General features: G+C 33.6%; 1 protein-coding gene and 1 non-coding gene across 2 annotated transcripts in view; both read left to right on the top strand.

The window, feature by feature from the left end:
- The window catches only part of POLA1 (DNA polymerase alpha 1, catalytic subunit), a 312,594-nt gene that overhangs the window by 31,460 nt on the left and 263,400 nt on the right, over window positions 1-17,734 (top strand). Inside the window, exons 17-24 of the mRNA XM_074300893.1 lie at window positions 792-853; window positions 2,089-2,178; window positions 5,294-5,410; window positions 7,162-7,337; window positions 8,459-8,588; window positions 9,154-9,273; window positions 10,813-10,912; window positions 12,390-12,514. Of these exons, the coding sequence (XP_074156994.1) occupies window positions 792-853; window positions 2,089-2,178; window positions 5,294-5,410; window positions 7,162-7,337; window positions 8,459-8,588; window positions 9,154-9,273; window positions 10,813-10,912; window positions 12,390-12,514 (920 nt within the window). The remainder of the gene's footprint in view (window positions 1-791; window positions 854-2,088; window positions 2,179-5,293; window positions 5,411-7,161; window positions 7,338-8,458; window positions 8,589-9,153; window positions 9,274-10,812; window positions 10,913-12,389; window positions 12,515-17,734) is intronic.
- LOC141565258 (small Cajal body-specific RNA 24) lies at window positions 11,588-11,719 on the top strand. The gene has a single exon (XR_012488935.1).

Raw genomic sequence — 17,734 nt, 5'->3', positions numbered from 1 at the left:
TAACAGTGATAACAATAATAACATTTTTAATATTTTTATTTACATTTTTATATTTAAAATGTATATCTTATACACATTTATTTGCATTTTTATATTTAAGATTTACGGAGTACTTTCCTTACAACACCCACTGAAATAAAGTTACAGATGTAATTTTCCTCTTTTTTGGATGGGAATAAATATTCTGCTTTCCAGGTTCTAAGACCATCATTTTGTGTACTTCCCTTTCTGGAATATTAGGAAAAAAGTGATGTTAGCAAAACTTGGGAAAATACTGTTGACTACTTTCTTGTCTCTCTGTTCTCTCTTTTGGTTCTTGATGCTTCTGTTTACCTTTCTAGTTTTAATTGTTGTTGGACTAAATGCTTCTATTTTCTGTTGCTATTTGAAGTCATGGGAGTATTATATTTTGGATGATATTTTAATTTTAATAGTTGCTCCATTCCTCTGAATGATGATAAAAAATTATGTAAGGTGATTTTGATAATTGTAAGACTTAGGGTTTGATGATTGACCACACTTTTAAAAATCTACATACCTCACAGGATGTTATGAAGAAAACACTTTGTAAACTTAAATGATTTGCTGCTATCTAAAAACCTTTTGCATTAGATTTGTTCACTTTCTAACCTTTCAGATACCACTTTATTTTTTAGGAATCTTGATGATTTTAAAATAAAACATCAATTTTATTAGTTTATTTTGTAATTTTATATGTAATTATTTTTTATTTTATCTTGTTTCTTTATTGCAACTAAGATGGCTGTTTTTCTTTTTTTCTTTCTGGTTAGTTGTGTCTAAACCAAATGACTGTATCTTCCCATATGATTTTAAAGAAGTTATTAATAAAAAGGTAAAAAAATCCAATCTTATTTAATATTTACATTTCTCTGTGCCTTTTAATAAATCACATCCATTTGTTCAACAAATGGGGAAAAGGTTATAGCTGGAAGTAGTTGAAATAGTTATATTTGGAACTATAAAACTTTTTTGCTGTATAACTTTATGGCATTATACAAATATGTGAATTCCATCAGTGTAAGGAACTTCTAATGTTCATATATCTTTCACTAGCTGTCTACAACTTAGCATAGTGACTTGCCTGTATTAAGAAGCCAGTAAATGTCAGAAGGATTTTGTAGCATTAGAAAATGCAATAAAAATATAATATTAACAAAGCGTATGGATTTCTGAACTTGGATAGAACTCATTTTGCACTATATTAATAAAATAACATGCTTCAAGTCACCATTGCATTCCTAAAGTGAAATAGTCTAAGTCTTGTTTCACAATGAAAAAGCTATTATGATTTTTTTTTTCCTCATTTTTAATGTAGTTAGTATCATTTCTGGCCCAAAGAAGCCTGGGTTGGAATGTCAGGGACATTTTAAAGGAATTTTAGTGGAAAGATTGGACAAGATAATACTGTCCCATTTTCAGCAAACTTTATACCAGCGACTTCAAGACTTGAATTACTTGACATTTTTGATCATTATAAAATAATGGTTTAAGTATATTGAGTGCTGAATGGAGTTATGATGAACTGAGCTCGGTTCCTGCCTCTGACATTTAGTAGCTGTCTTTCCATGGGAAGCTTCCTTCAACTCTCTGACCTTCAAGTTTCCATATCTGTCAAGTGAAAATAACCATTAATACTTTTTGAATAGGATTATTGTGAAACTTTAAGGAGACAAAGACTGTAAAGCATTTTGCAAAATTTAAAGCACTACATATAAATGTCAGTTCTTTTCATTTTGGTTCAAACTCCCTTTTGAACTGACTCATGGGATTAATTTATAACCTGAGTGGAAAGAAATTGTATTCATATACCTATGTAATGAAATCTCAGTGTATACTCGTGGATTGATGCTTTGAGGAAGACTTATATGTATATATAAGAACAGGGAGTACTTCCGGTACTTGAGAGTACAGTCTTTGTCTATTCACAAGTCTATAAGTAAATGGTTATGATTGGAATGTCTTCAATTAGAATCATTTTGTTATACCATTAAGAAATCTAAAATTTTTTCAAACTGGGCACTCTTTAGAAGAAACAACAACATGACAGTTGTCTGTTCTACTGCACAGAACGTGAAGATTGAGATTGCTGCGACAGAGAGAACATTGCTGGGTTTTTTCTTGGCAAAGGTTCACAAAATTGACCCAGATGTCATTGTGGTACGTATGTTTTGCTGACTTTATCATTGAAAATTGACTGTTTTTAAGCATTTGCTCAGATTTTAGTTCTTTTGCTTTGTATGAAATTTATTTAGGTTATCTCTGGTTGAATGGATAGTTCTGGAATGAAATAACGTGTTTTTTTTTTTGTTTGTTTGTTTTTGTTTTAAAGAACTGCTTTGCCAAACTGAAAAAGATCAACTTCTTTCTCCAGTACAAAAGCAATGGTTTTTGTGTACTACATTGTTGATATGATGTTGGCATATTTAAAATTAGATATTTTTTATATAATATTGTGTTAACTTTTGTCTGCCTTGGCAGGGCATTTTTAATGCTTACAATAAAAGTTTGTGTAATTTTCCTATGTAATTAGTTCTAATCTTTTGAGTAAGGGGGACATAAAGATACAGTGGATACAGAATCAGCCTTGAAATCTGAACAAGTCACTTAACTTCTAAGTTAAGTGCTCCAGGAAGCTTTTTTAAGATTTTAATTTTCAGAGATATTAACCTGCATTAGTAGAGGGAGTTTAATCTTCTGAGAGTTCTTTGTACTGTTGAAATCATAAGTCAAGTCTCCATCCCTTTTCTTGCTCTCTTTTCTCTTTTCTAGATTTCCTAAAGGCTTCTCTTAAATTGAACATGTCTTAAATAGAACTCATTTTCCCTCCTAAGTTTGCCTGCCCTCCAGATTTCCCCATTTCTATTCCAGTTACCCCCATTCTCTCTTCCCACATCCTGTGAGCTGGTAATGCTTGTGGATGTCATCTGTAAAAGAAAACTCAGATCTATTCGTTTTTATTCAACCATCCATCCACTATAAGGTCAGGCCCTGTCACTTCCCTTTCATCTAAAATGATGTAAGGGACCCTCGGACCCTCATTAGCCTTCTTTTTTCCATTCTCTTCCCCTCTCCAGAACAACTTCTACAATCGCCAGTTTAGCACAGGTCTGAGCTTTTCATTGCCTCACTCAGAAATCTTCAGTGGAAGCATTTCACTATTCACCTATAAAAACACAGGAAACCTAGGATCAGATTTTAAACTGGAAAGAACCTTGGAGAGAATATTGTCTAATCCCCTCATTTTATAGAGGAGCAAATCGAGTTGAAGTGCCTTGCCAAGGCCCTCTAGGTGGTGGCAGTCAGAATCTGAACCCAGATAATGACCCTAAACTTAGTGCTCTCCTCACAAGCAGGCAGGATTATGAGCAGTTTTCACATTTGTTAATTCATATGAGACTGCTGGAACCAATTCCTCCATTGCAACTTTCCAAAATTTGTCTTTCTCCACAGTGCCAATACCCCCAACTTGATTCCCCAGGTATGGGGACCTTTATGCTCTGCTTATCTATCTGCATTATAGAGCTTACCAAACTTATGCAAGTTTCTGAGACCAGAGAGCATTTCCTTTTTGTCTGTATACTCAACACTTAGCACTTAATAAATGTTGATTGAACTGAATTAATTTCTCATATGTATGAATGGAAGGGAATACACATTTATATAGCATTTACTATTAAAGGACAGGCACTGTGCTAAGTGCTTTTACAAATCTTAGCTCATTTGATCCTCCCAACAAACTTGCAAAGTAGGAATTGTTACTATCCCAGTTGAGGAAACTGAGGCAGACAGATTAAATGACTTGCTCAGAGTCATGTGGAAACTGAGGCAGACAGATTAAGTGACTTGCTCAGAGTCATGCAGTTAATAGATATCGGTGGTTAGATTTGATTCAGATCTTCTTGATTTCAGGCTCAGTGTCTAGTGACTGTGCTATCAGTCAATCAATGATTGAAATGCATTACAGTTTGGAAAAATATTCTCCATCTTTTTTCTGTTTCCACATTTGCTTTTAGATATGGTATTTCATAGACTATTTGAGATAGTAGGTAGGGAATCTGAATAGGAATTTTTTATCTGTTGCCATGAATGAATCTGAGATATCTTCAAAATGTTTGAGGACCCATCAGAGAACTGAAGGAAAATTCTGCCTATATTTCCCCCTTTTTAGCTTTAGCATCTCCTGTAGCCCAGACTTAGAATCAGGAGTTCCTAATCTGTGCTTTGATTACAGCTTCTGCATCTTTGAGTCATGATTGGCTCTCTAACGTCATATAGTAATTGCATCTTAAGCAGCAAACTAATAATAGCATCCTAAGAAGCAAACTAATAATTCCTGCCCTTCTTTGTGAGTGTAAGAGCCATTCTAGTGTGAGGACTTGAGGTTAGAATCCTGAAAGGCTTAAAACATAACTTGGGAAAGTCCTAAGTTCTCAAAAGTTAAATCTTATTGTCCATCAGTTCCCAGAAGAAATAAAGTTGCTATAAAATGTTCTTTTCTTCATTTAAACTTAAATCTTCCCACTCATCTGATTCTTTTAGGCTTGTCTACCTCTTTTTTTTTTTCCCCTCAAATACTAGATTTACTGGTTCTAGCTCTTTGCATGGTAGATGGTAGAAGTTTATGTTTTTAATACTGTAGATTCTTAGTACTTTGGTTTTCTACTTTTTGCTTCCCTTTACTCCCTCCCGTAAATACAGGTTTGTTTCCTTTGTCTTCAGAAAATGTCATCTCTGAGCAGTTTAGATAGCGTTGGAAAATTGCTTTGTGATATTTTGATTGAGGGTCTAAATAAAGAATGTTTTGAACACTTCTGTAAGAAGAGAGTAGATGTAGCTTTCCTGTGAAATCTTAACATTGGGTATTTCACAACTGGGTTAGTATGCACTTTTAGTTTCAAGTGAAATTGTTTGAACACACCTTTTACTGATTAAGTGAAAAAAGCATATAGGGTATTCATATTTGCATCTGCCTCTCTGACTGTGAGGCATGAGACTGCAAATTAAAAGACATTATATGAACCCAGCATCAATTAGGTTGAAATAAAGTTTATTTCAGCAATCTACTGAGCAGCCTCGTTAATGTCAAGGCTAATGAATGCTGCTGATGAATAAATTCCTGAAGAAGAAAGGACTTTCCAATCGGAGGTAGGCTCATGATGCCATCAATTAGAGACTGAAAAAAGAAAGGGCAAAGAAATTCTATGCATATGAAGATAAGTCCTTTAATTTGCATTTGTGATAACCTCCTCTGCTGTTTCCTTTTTCTGGTTAGGGTCATAATATTTATGGATTTGATCTGGAAGTGCTACTGCAGAGAATTAATGTGTGCAAAGTTCCTCACTGGTCTAAGATAGGTCGCCTAAAGAGATCCAACATGCCAAAACTTGGGGTAATTAAAACATATGTTTATTTCTTTTTTTCTTTAGTATTTCTTGTAGAAAGCAATATAACTGAATGCAACTGAAATTCCTGTGTATAAATAATGCTGTGTGTGCATTTTAACTTTTCTAATAAGACATTTTTGTTCCTGACCCTAAATGTTTTAATTTCAAATTATATCAAAAACTTACGTTTTTTGAGAGCCTGAAAAACATGTTTCAGATTCCTTTGTATATCTCTTCTAACATTTAATACTATGTTTAGCAGCTAGTAAATGCTTAATAAATGTTTGCCTAATGAATCACAATTAAAAGCTATCAGCATTTTCTTGGTAAAAGCCACATATCTTTGGGTTATATTAAATTAGTTGTGGAACTATAGCAATAGTAGCAACAACCCTAAAGAGAGTGTCTGGCATGATAGTTCAGTGACTGTTATAAGGAGAAGTAGAATGATATGTGGATGTCATCAATAAGTTATGGTAACATGTTGATTTAGAATGAGAACAAAACTGTCTAACTATCCTGTGGATTTCTTCATGGGTTTCTCTACTGTTATTACTACTACTACCATTCCAGTAACCATGGATATAGCTGAATTTATTGATAAATGCTTTCATAGAATGAAGCTACTTAAAATTCTTTTTGGGGGCAAACTAGAATTAATTTTTGGACATTTGACAAATAATTCATGTCAGTAGGGCTAAAATTATTAACACATGTTTTGGCCTAAGTGTCTTTGTTTCTCGTTTATTAATTATCCCTACAAATTCATATCTCTTCTCCTTTCTCTCCCTCTTTCTCTTGTTCTCTGTGTACACATTTTATTTTATGCCTCTCTGGATTTGGATTTGAATGTTGCCTCTGATATTTACTAGTCATGTGATGATGAGCAAATCAAGGCTTTTGGGGCCTTAGTTCATTCATCTGTAAATTAAAATAAAACCTGTATTGTCTCTCTTCTAAGGCTGACATGAAAATAAATTCAGATGAGGTGAGAAAAGTGCTTTGTAAAACTTAAAATATATAAATTTCAGAAATTATTATTAATGTAGTAATATGTATGAGAAAATATTCTTAGGGTCAGAGATTTACTTAGACCTGAAAAGAATCTTAAAAATAATCTAGTCTAAGCCCCTCCTTTTACAGAGAAGAGTTCCAACCCTATATAGGTTAAAAAGACTTGCCCAAAATCACTTGGGTTCTGTTGACCAATGAAACATTTTGTCCATTTCACTTCCTGCCCTTCCTAGTGGTTGGTGTTCTCTGATGTGATTTTGGTAGGAACTTTTAAAATTAAAATAGCATTTTTGGTTGAAGAAATGAGGAAGAAGATTTTTGGGTATGTATTTAGGAGAGGGTAAATTAGCTCTTTTAATCCTGTGTTAGTGGAAACATTCCCTTTGTGTGTAAACTTTGCCTGTCACTCACTAATGTTTTAGTAACCTGTAAAACCTCAGAATGTTTTATGGGTCTTACATGGCTTATAAAAAATAAAATTTACAACACAGCTATAAAATTTCGTTAGGACTTAGCAGGCAGATGTAGTATTAGATCTCTCTGTGTCTTGTTCTGAATATTCTACTTTATGCACCTATGGGACATTTTATAATACTAATCTCTTAGAAATTTTGTGGTGGTACAGTTATCATGAACACTTCAATGCCTCATTGACACTTATTATTGCCTTCTCAAAATGTGTTGAAAGAAATAACTCAATGTCTTCTGTGTGTGAAACTTGATATTTTTTTCTTTTATGCAGGGTCGTGGTGGCTTTGCAGAAAGGAATGCAGCCTGTGGCCGCATGATCTGTGATGTGGAAATTTCAGCAAAGGAATTGATTCGTTGCAAGAGTTACCATTTATCTGAATTGGTCCACCAGATCCTGAAAGCTGAAAGGGTAACAATTCCATCAGAAAATATACGAAATATGTACAGGTATGCCCTAAAACATCTCCAAATTTGGCCTGCTTTAATAATAGAGGTATCATTAGTTTAATTTAGAATTTTTGTGTATTTTGTGTTGTTTAAAGTACATTACAATTAGGATGTAGGATTAGAAAGGGATAGAGGATTAGCTCTAGAACATGGTTAGAGTATTTGTGACCATCAGTTTGGAATTATATATGACTTTGGCCATTGTTATGAATTTATCTCCTTTCCCCTCCATCTTCCACAACCCATTTCCCCAAGCTCTTATATGAGAAGGTTCTCATCATTTCTTTTTTTATATTTTAAATTGATTAGGTGATCATTTGTCTTCTCACTAGTGTACATTTAATCTACTTCATTCTTCCCTTTTGTATAATAGAGACTGATTGTAAGTTTCCTCTGCGATAATAGCAGTATACCACTAAAAATATAAAAAATGAGAGTTCTTTTGAAATGATCAAAGAGGGTTACCTAAATGCTATTCTCAGAGAGACTAGAGAGGATCTGGAGGGGCAGATATTCTCTCTCACTCCCTCATAGACCTTTTTAGTAGCAATAATTTTCCAAATATTATCCTTGGTGACTGGAACAGTGTCTAACTCTCCTCATCAGCTTCATGAATTTCTAGTAGTAGCTCTATCTTTATGATGTCTCATTTTTAAAGATAAAACTGGAGAAATGTAATTAATACATATACTTTTAAAGATAGAGAATAAGTAGTATATTGTTTTTATGTGTGCATAATTTTATTTTTCATCTTTTAATTACTTATTTGGCTGAAATTAGTATAAATAATGTGGAAATACAAAAATGAGACATCATTTAATCTCTTTACTATTCTTTTACTGACCTCATATTATTTCAGCAAACATAAATTAATAGTAGCCCAAACATAAATTAATTTTGCATACAAAACCAATCTAGATAACTCTCTTGATTTTGTTGACAAGCTTTTTTATGTTGACCAAAGGTAATGCACATTAGTTGTGGAAAGTTAACTACTCTACTGTTGAGGTGCTACCAACCTTGAAGTTTGTTGTATTCAATTTACTTGAATTTTTTTTGACTTGCTAAATAGTGTTTCTATATTTTAACAGCTTATTTCTGTTTCATCCTTTCCTTTGCAGTAACTCTCCTCATCTAATGTACCTATTGGAAAATACCTGGAAAGATGCCAAGTTCATTCTGCAAATTATGTGTGAGCTCAATGTCCTCCCATTAGCACTGCAGATCACAAACATTGCTGGGAATGTTATGGTAAATCCATGTAGCAAATGGGGATTGGGAGGCATGAATAAAAGTTGAGAGGGAATGTGTAGCGGCAGTTTTGGGCTGTGGTAGATATATAGTAACATATCTAAATCCAGTTAGCATTCTGGAAATGTGATTCCTTTTTTGTATGTGTAAAAAGAACGTAGTGGTATTGGTAGGGGGGAGAAAAATACCAGATGTAGTATGGTGAAATTTGGATAAACTTCAGAAAGTTCCTCCCTCAAAACATCTAAAACGATCTATTCACTTCTAGATGGGAGAGTAAAGAGATAGCTAAACAATTAATGGATTATTTAGTGTTTTTTTGGTTTTGTTTTTTTTTTTTTTTTTTTTTTTTTGTTTTGTTTTGTTTTGTTTTGTTTTGTTTTGTTTTTTCTGCCTCCTTTTTGGACAAAATGATTGAAAAACGTTTACAAAAGATTTTATATATTTGGTAGATTTTGTTTTTAAGATTATTGAATGGGGTGAATCATTTTGAAATTTTCCTCTGGCTTTTGTTTGGTGGGCAATAAAATTAATGATTTTTAAAATTGTTCTCTTTTTTTTGTAGTCAAGGACTATGATGGGTGGTAGGTCTGAACGTAATGAGTTCTTGCTGCTTCATGCATTTTATGAGAACAACTACATTGTGCCTGACAAACAGAATTTCAGGAAACCTCAACAAAGACTGGTGGGTCAAAGATGTGTTCTGTTTTACTTTTTTATTGACTATTGTTTTTACAGTAGATTTTAGACAATTTTTTTTTCCTTTGGTATGATATCTATTACTGAAGTAATTATGTAATTAAGACCTCATTTATAGTAGAAGCCCTATATGTAACAAGACTGTTCCAGTTGTTTCATTCATTTTTATTTTCTCTTTCTTTGTGTATATAAAAATTTGTTCATGGACATTGAGAAGGCCTGAGGAAAGCATTTGGTGATGATAGACAGTATAATAGTAGTAAGAGTCCTGGACATCTAGGAATAAGGAGACCCAAATTTTAATTATGGCTTTGTTGGTCAATAGCTGTAGGATTTTTTTCTAATTTACTTGACTTCTGGCTTGCTCATTTGTAAAATGAAAGACGTTGGCCTAGTTGAGCATCCAAGCTTAGTGAAAAATAAATATCAAAGTCATAGAGAAGATAATTGAACTCTTAGTAAGTGAGGAGTTCTATTTATTTCCTCAGTTTCTTAACTATAGGGTTTTCACTTTGTGCTCTGTCATTAGATATTGGTAACATTGGGATAAAATTTCAAATACATTCTTTTGAAATGGTTTCTATAATGTTTTTAGTTAATGTGGGTTCTGGCCTTACATTAAGTTTAATTTTAGAATTTGTTACAGATGTACTCTATAACCTATCTCAAGATTAACTTGGGAGACATTTATTTAAATTCATTAGTGCATAGGATTTGAGTTCTAAAGGGAATGTAAATGCCATTTAGTTCAGTTTCTTCTATTTATAGATGGAGAAAGCTGAAGGAAGTGCCTTTCTCAAACAAAAGAAGTGGCCACTCCACTTAATGAGGGGATTTGTTGTTGTTGTTGTGGTTGTGGTTGTGGTTGTGGTTGTGGTTGTTATGGGCTTATCTGGATGCCCTGCAGCCTCTAAGATAATGAGATGTTTTGCACTAGCAGTTCATATTGGCCACTGACAAACCTATATTCTCAGTTCCTCATTAGCTTTAAATGGAATTATTGTTATTTCCTTTTTATTGATAAGAAAAATGAGGCTCAGAAAGGTGTGCCTCCCTAGGATCCCAGAAAAAACCACATTGTAACTGAATTGATAATTCAGATCTCCTAACTCCTATTAAAGAGCTTTTTCCACTATGTTGACTCTTCCTGTAAGTTGCGAAGGTAGCACCAGCCCTGAATTCAGGAGGACCCGAGTTCAAATCTGGTCTCAGACACTTAACACTTCCTAGCTGTGTGACCCTGGGCAAGTCACTTAACCCTAGCCTGGGGGGGGGGGGGAGTTGTGAAGGTAGATTTTGGAAATATAAAAATTTTGTACATAAATAATATGGGTTTGAAAAGGACTACCTACATGTTAGAAATGACTGAGTGAGATATATTTAAAATGATTTTTGAATGGTTCTTTACCTATTGTAAAGATTATGTGATTATCAAAATTGCATAGTAAGATTGAGGAATTTTCTTGCTCTTTTCTAATTAATTCTTTGTGGTTAATCAGGGCTTTATTTTTCTTTGTGACGATAGGGAGATGAAGATGAAGATATTGATGGAGATGCAAATAAATCCAAAAAAGGACGAAAGAAAGCAGCATATGCTGGTGGCTTGGTATTGGATCCTAAAGTTGGTAAGGTTTAGAGACTTACTTGAGGACACGGAGGCTACACTGAAACATTTTTGCCTTTTGAAAAAATAACCTTTTTTTCCCTTGGTAATCCTTAAATCTGTTCAGAGATAATTCTTTGGAAGTTGAGTACTTTGGAGACTTGAGATATAGTTTCATTCTTTTACATTGTCACAGAAGGGTAGTAAAAGAACAGTGTTGAGTATTTTACAAATCTAGAAGGATCTATTTTTAAATCTTGTTTAAAATCTTATTTTTATTTTTTATTTATTAGAAAATTATCACTGTTACTTATGAAAGGAAGGAAAATATTTCTTTTGTTAGATACATTTATATAGTTCTAAGAATGTTGTATTTGAGTCAGAAGATCTCTACTCAAATTCCAGCTCTGCTATCTGCTCCAGGAAAATCATTTAGTTTCTTGGGAGCTCAATCTTCTCATCTAGAAAATGCGATGGGTTTCTTCCACATCTAAATCTGGGATTGCATGACTCTAGGCAAGCTGTGTTGGGTCTTGAATCTTTGTTGTGTTATACAGTAGGCTTTTTGAATCTTACTTCATTTAGTGACTAGCAAGTAGGGTTTCTTTCTAGCCATGCATCTTATGCATTAACTGCATAAGAGAAATTTTTAACAAACCATGATTTAATTTTTCCTTTTAAATATTTCTCTTATCAATGGACATTGATCTTATTTCAGTTTCTCCTTCATGTGGAGATAACTGATCCTCAGTGTCCCACATAAACATAGAAGCTATCTGTTCACTCTTGGAAAGTAAACAAGGGTTGGATCGTTCCACTTCTGACAAATCTGATTGAAGGTCTCCTGATTGACCTTTAGCAGAGATTATTGCTGTTCACTCTATTCTCTGAAGATATATTTGTGGAAAAGAAATGTTGATCAAAATTTACATCATAATATTTATAACAAATTGTCCCTTGGGAAAGAGTGCAACACTTCCCCCTCTCTTCCCCTCCCCCCTCCCGGAAGCAATGGGATTAAGTGACCTGCCCAAGGTCACACAGTTAGGAAGTGTTAAGTGTCTGAGACCAAATTTGAACTTAGGTTCTCCTAACTTCAGGGCTGGTACTCTATGCAATACACTAACTAGTGGACCCAACATTTTTTTCTTTTTTAAATTAGAAGCATTATAATAAGGCCGAGTCCTGTATGAAGCAATATTGGAAAATGTTAAGAGTTATGTTGAGACTCTCAGGGAGAGGCTGTTGAATTGGGACCACGGTGATACACTTGCTTTACTATTAATTTCTGTCTTCATGGATCTTCTTTGCTACTACTCTAGTCTAAAAAAATTTTTTTTTTGAGCTAGAAAGCACTTAATAGTCTCTCTCTTTCATCTCTGCTTTGATGTTGCTTATTGAACTCTATTGTTTCTGGTATGATTTTGACACTGATTCATTTATTTCTTAGAAATTGAATGAAATTCTTAGGTACTCTTCTTTCTCCTCATCCCTCCCAGGTTTTTATGATAAATTTATCTTACTTCTGGACTTCAACAGCCTATACCCTTCAATCATTCAGGAGTTTAACATTTGTTTTACTACTGTGCAGAGAGTTGCTTCAGAGGACCAAAAAATCACAGAGGTTTGTATTAAATTAATATAATTTGATTTTTTTGTTGAAGTAGGACTTGAGAATAGTTTAGAGTAGTTTCTCCTTCGCAAGGCACATTTTAAATGTTCCTTTTCTGACTAGACAGCTCAAAAGGGTTGAAATATGAAGAGAAAAGGTGAGTATAGTTAGGATCTGGGGAATGAGCATGGTTGGGTGGTATTTGGAAGAGTTATAGTTTTTTTGTTTTTTGTTTATCAACTAACTTCTAGTGTGACCTTTTGATATCTGAAAGAGGTTGTGAATAGCTTTTTGGTCATGTAGTAAAGCTGTAGAATCTCTAAGTAAGAAACAGTTGGCCTACATATTTTAACTAAAGTTAGCTAACACTAAAAGAATCTATTATGGGTCCACCTTAAGCAAAAATATGATATTTGATATTTTAGTCTTAGATAAAATAGCCTAAATTGGATCTCATTGGATCTGTTTCTTCAGCTTACTTAGATAAAATACATAGAACTTGTGTTGCCTGGAGTAGGTATTTTCAGATCTATAATTTGAATAAATTACAATTGCTACCTTCAGGATAGGAAAATAAAGCCTTTTTTTTTTCCATTTAAAATTTTTCCTCTTAATGGTTTTCATGGAACACATTGGTGTCCCTCATAGCTTTTTGATTTAGTTTATGGGATTTGGGACCACAGGATCTGCCGCTTGCTATCTCTGTCACCCTTTTTGGGCCCCAAATTTCGTATTTGAAAAATAAAGGGGTTTCACTCCAAGATCTTCCAAGATCTTCTAGTTCTATAGCTATGATTCTGACTTGTGTACTCAACTAATTAAGCAGTCACCAAAAATTGTTAGCTATATGCCAGTCACTTTCCTAAGTACTGATTATATAAATGAGTGGAAAAAAACTTCATTTTAAAATTGTCTGCATTCTAATGTGAGAGATAACAATGATATATAAATATACAGAATAAATATAAATATTCACTGGAGAAGCGTGGCCTTTCCTCTTGGATTGGACAACAGAGGATTCCATTTGCAAAAGTGCTTGATAACATTCTTCAGCACAAATCTGAGGCATCAATTTATTGTCTTGATTCTCCTGTTTTTCCTCTTACTTTCTTGAGAAAATCTTCTAGATGATAGTAAAGATTTGAAGTTAATGGTTTTCTTTTTAACTTCTTAATTTATGAAAGCTGTTATTATGAGTGCAGTGAGTCACAGACTCTCAGGACTGCTGGGAGTAGCCAGTTTAGATCATTAGTACATGTAGTATACTAGAATTATCTGTAAGAGGGCCACTTAATTTTACTGGATTCCATAGGGACAGACTAATTTTGCCATCTTGCAAATGGTTGCTGTTTGGTCATAAGGACTAGAAACTAGGAAAAGTTGAGAGAGATTAAAAAATATATAGATTTATATATATATATATATATAAGGACTAGAAACTAGGAAAAGTTGAGAGAGATTAAAATATATATATATCCCCTCTGCTGATGAAACCAGTCAAAATTATTTCTCTATTTAGAGTCAGTAATGCATTCTCTTGTGTGAAGTCTAATGTATTGAATCACTAAGCCTTACTCCAATCCTTATGTGGATTGAAATCATGTTACATTATTGTGGAATACAGTAGATAAAAGTGTTGAGTAAGCCAGTAGAAGTTTTGAGGCTTGCCTTGTCATACTCCTCCAGAAGTAAAGGTTTACTCCTATATTAGGTAATAAAGTAAGTGTTTTCACTCCTTTTTAGGTATTTGTGAATTTAAAACTCTTAGAAAAGTAATATCTACTAATTTTTATATAGTACTTTAAGGTTTACAAAAAATTCTTTATTATTTTGATATACATTTAGAAGTCAGGTTTTATAAAGTGAATGATAGAGATGGTGGGAAGTAAAAGAATTTCTTTACTTTTTGGGTACAGCTATGTACAGTAAATTCCCATTTATCCAGTGTGGGTTAGTTGAGTTATTTAGATAATTTGGTTCACTAAGTGTTACCATATATACTAAGCATCATCCAGTATTAATTTAATATTCTCATACAATTCAAAACTAATAACACAGAAAGCATTATCTTGCTTTGATAATTAAGATTGTCTTTTAGAACGTTTCTTAATGTTATCTTTATAAACATCAAGGGAGGATCCAAGCCTTTTGATGTAAGATTATTGAACAACTTTCTTTTAGTGCTTCAGTATTTTCTTTCTTTCTTTCTTTTTTTAAAATTTTGAATATGTATTAATTTTTTTATTATTTTAATTTATCTATTTTTAAACTTTTTTTTGGCAGTATATATACTTGGTTAATTTTTTTACAACATTATCCCTTGCACTCCCTTCTGTGCTGAATTTTCCCCTCCTTCCCTCTACCCCCTTCCCTAGATGACAGGCATTCTCATACATATTAAATATGTTATAGTATATCCTAGCCACAATATATGTGTGCAGAACCAAATTTTTGTTGTTGTTGTTGCACAGGAAGAATTGGATTCGGAAGGTAAAAATAATCTGGGGAGAAAAACAAAAAAATGCTAACAGTTTACACTTATTTCCCAGTGTTCCTTTTCTGGGTGTAGCTGATTCTGTCCATCATTGATCAATTAGAATTGGATTAGCTCTTCTCTATGTTGAAGGTATCCACTTCCATCAGAATACATCTTCATATAGTATCATTGTTGAAGTTTATAATGATCTCCTGGTTCTGCTCATTTCACTCAGCATCAGTTGATGTAAGTCTCTCCAAGCCTCTCTGTATTCATCCTGTTGGTCATTTCTTACAGAACAATAATATTCCGTAACATTCATATACCATAATTTATCCAACCATTCTCCAATTGATGGGCATCCGTTTATTTTCCAGTTTCTAGCCACTACAAAAAGGGCTGCCACAAACATTTTGGCACATACAGGTCCCTTTCCCCTCTTTAGTATTTCCTTGGGATATAAGCCCAGTAGTAGCACTGCTGGATCAAAGGGTATTCACATTTTGATAACTCCAAATTGCTCTCCAGAATGGTTGGATTCTTTCACAACTCCACCAACAATGCATCAGTGTCCCAGTTTTTCCACATCCCCTCCAACATTCATCATTATTTGTTCCTGGCATCTTAGCCAATCTGACAGGTGTGTAGTGGTATCTCAGAGTTGTCTTAATTTGCATTTCTCTGATCAATAGTGATTTGGAACATTCTTTCATATGAGTGGAAATAGTTTCAGTTTCATCCTCTGAGAATTGTCTGTTCATATCCTTTGACCATTTATCAATTGGAGAATGGCTTGATTTCTTATAAATTAGAGTCAGTTTTCTATATATTTTGTAGATGAGGCCTTTATCAGAACCTTTAACTGTAAAAATGGTTTCCCAGTTTACTTCTCTTCTAATTTTGTTTGCATATTAGTTTTGTTTGTACAAAAGCTTTTTAATTTGATGTAATCAAATTTTTCTATTTTTTGATCAATAATGATCTCTAGCTCTCCTTTGGTCACAAATTCCTTCCTTCTCCACAAGTCTAAGAGGTAAACCATGCCATGTTCTCCCAATTTATTTATGATTTCGTTCTTTATGCCTAAATCTTGGACCCATTTTGATCTAATCTTAGTATGTGGTGTTAAATGTGGGTCCATGCCTAATTTCTGCCATACTAATTTCCAGTTTTCCCAGCAGTTTTTGTCAAATAATGAATTCTTATCCCAAAAGTTGGGATCTTTGGGTTTGTCAAACACTAGATTGCTATAATTATTCACTATTTTGTCCTGTGAAACCTAACCAATTCCACTGATCAACTAGTCTTTTTCTTAGCCAATACCAAATGGCTTTGGTGACTGCTGCTTTATAATATAGTTTTAGATCAGATACAGCTAGGCCACCTTCATTTGATTTTTTTCTTTCATTCCCTTGAAATTCTTGACCTTTTGTCCTTCCTTCAGTATTTTCTTGTATTATTTCCTCCCTCCATCTCAGAGATGACATATCCCTCCTTTTTGTAAAAGCTTATCACTTTCTCTGTCTTTGATTTCATATATTCCCACTTTTTAGTACTTCCCTCTTCCATGTATCTTTAATCTCTATTGCCTCCTTTGCTTTTGTCTGCAAATGTGTTTAGGATTCTCTGATCCTTAAAAAAAAAAGCTACCCCTGAACCTTCTTCTTGCATTAAGTTATTCTCCTGTCTCCTCTTTTCATGTTAAAACTTCTTGGAAAAGTAGCCCATATTGCATAACTCAACTTCCTTTCCAGCCAAGCTTTTCCTTCAGCTTTTCAAAATTTGGCTTCCATTTGTACTATACTGTAAAAACTGTTGTTTGAATTCCCCTCTGACCTCCCAATCAATGATCTCAAAGGCTTTTCCTTATTTCTTATCCTTTGACATGATTGATCAGTCCTTTTCTGCATATTCTTTTTCTTTGACTCTAGATAATTCTACTCTCCACATTCTAGTCTCTCTGACGTTTGTCTCTTTTCTGTATTCCTTATCTCTGTTTTGTAAGTTTTTGCTTTTGACTATTGTTCATCCCTCTTTAAATCCCATTTTAAAGTATCTATAAGAGGACTTCATGTGAGTGTCTTATCACCTCACACTAAAGATGTGAAACATCTCAAATGCCCCCCCCCCTTCAATTTTTCCTAGTTGATTTCTCTGTTGGTTAGTGGCACTGTTATAAAGTTAGTCACCAGCAGTGGGAATGTTGTTGTTACCTTAGCTTTTCTTCCTCTCTAATGTCTCAGATTCAATAAGAAGTAAAATCCTGTTGGTCCTACATCAGTAGCATCTCTCCAGTCTACCTTCACCTCTCCAATCTCACTATGAACACCACATTGCATAAAGTCTCATCTCCTGCCTAATCTATTCGAATCACTTGTTCAGCCTTTTGTTTTTTCCACCCATTCTTTATAGTGCTGCCTAATTGTGCCATGTGAACTTCCTTATGCAGATTTGAACATCTTTTTTTCCCCTAAAAACCTTTTTGAGTCTCCCTATTGTCTTTTCCTCCTTTCAAAATGGATTTTTATTGCTTTTCTTTTGTTTTTAACACTGATATTTCCTTCTGTGATAGCTCCATCACTTATTACAAAGAATTTTTTTAAAAAATCAAAAGAGGAAGAAAAGAAAAAAAAACAAAACATTGAGCAAAATCAGTCAATATATGAAAATATCTAAATATCTAATCATTGACTGACCATCTGTGTAGAGAAATGAGAGAAGGAGTTTTCTCATATCTTCTTTAAGTGCAAGATGGT

This window comes from Sminthopsis crassicaudata, chromosome 3 (assembly GCF_048593235.1).
Source record: "Sminthopsis crassicaudata isolate SCR6 chromosome 3, ASM4859323v1, whole genome shotgun sequence".
NCBI lineage: Eukaryota > Metazoa > Chordata > Mammalia > Dasyuromorphia > Dasyuridae > Sminthopsis > Sminthopsis crassicaudata.
Note: the sequence above shows the minus strand (reverse complement) of the source record. Positions and strands in the feature narration are given on the sequence as shown.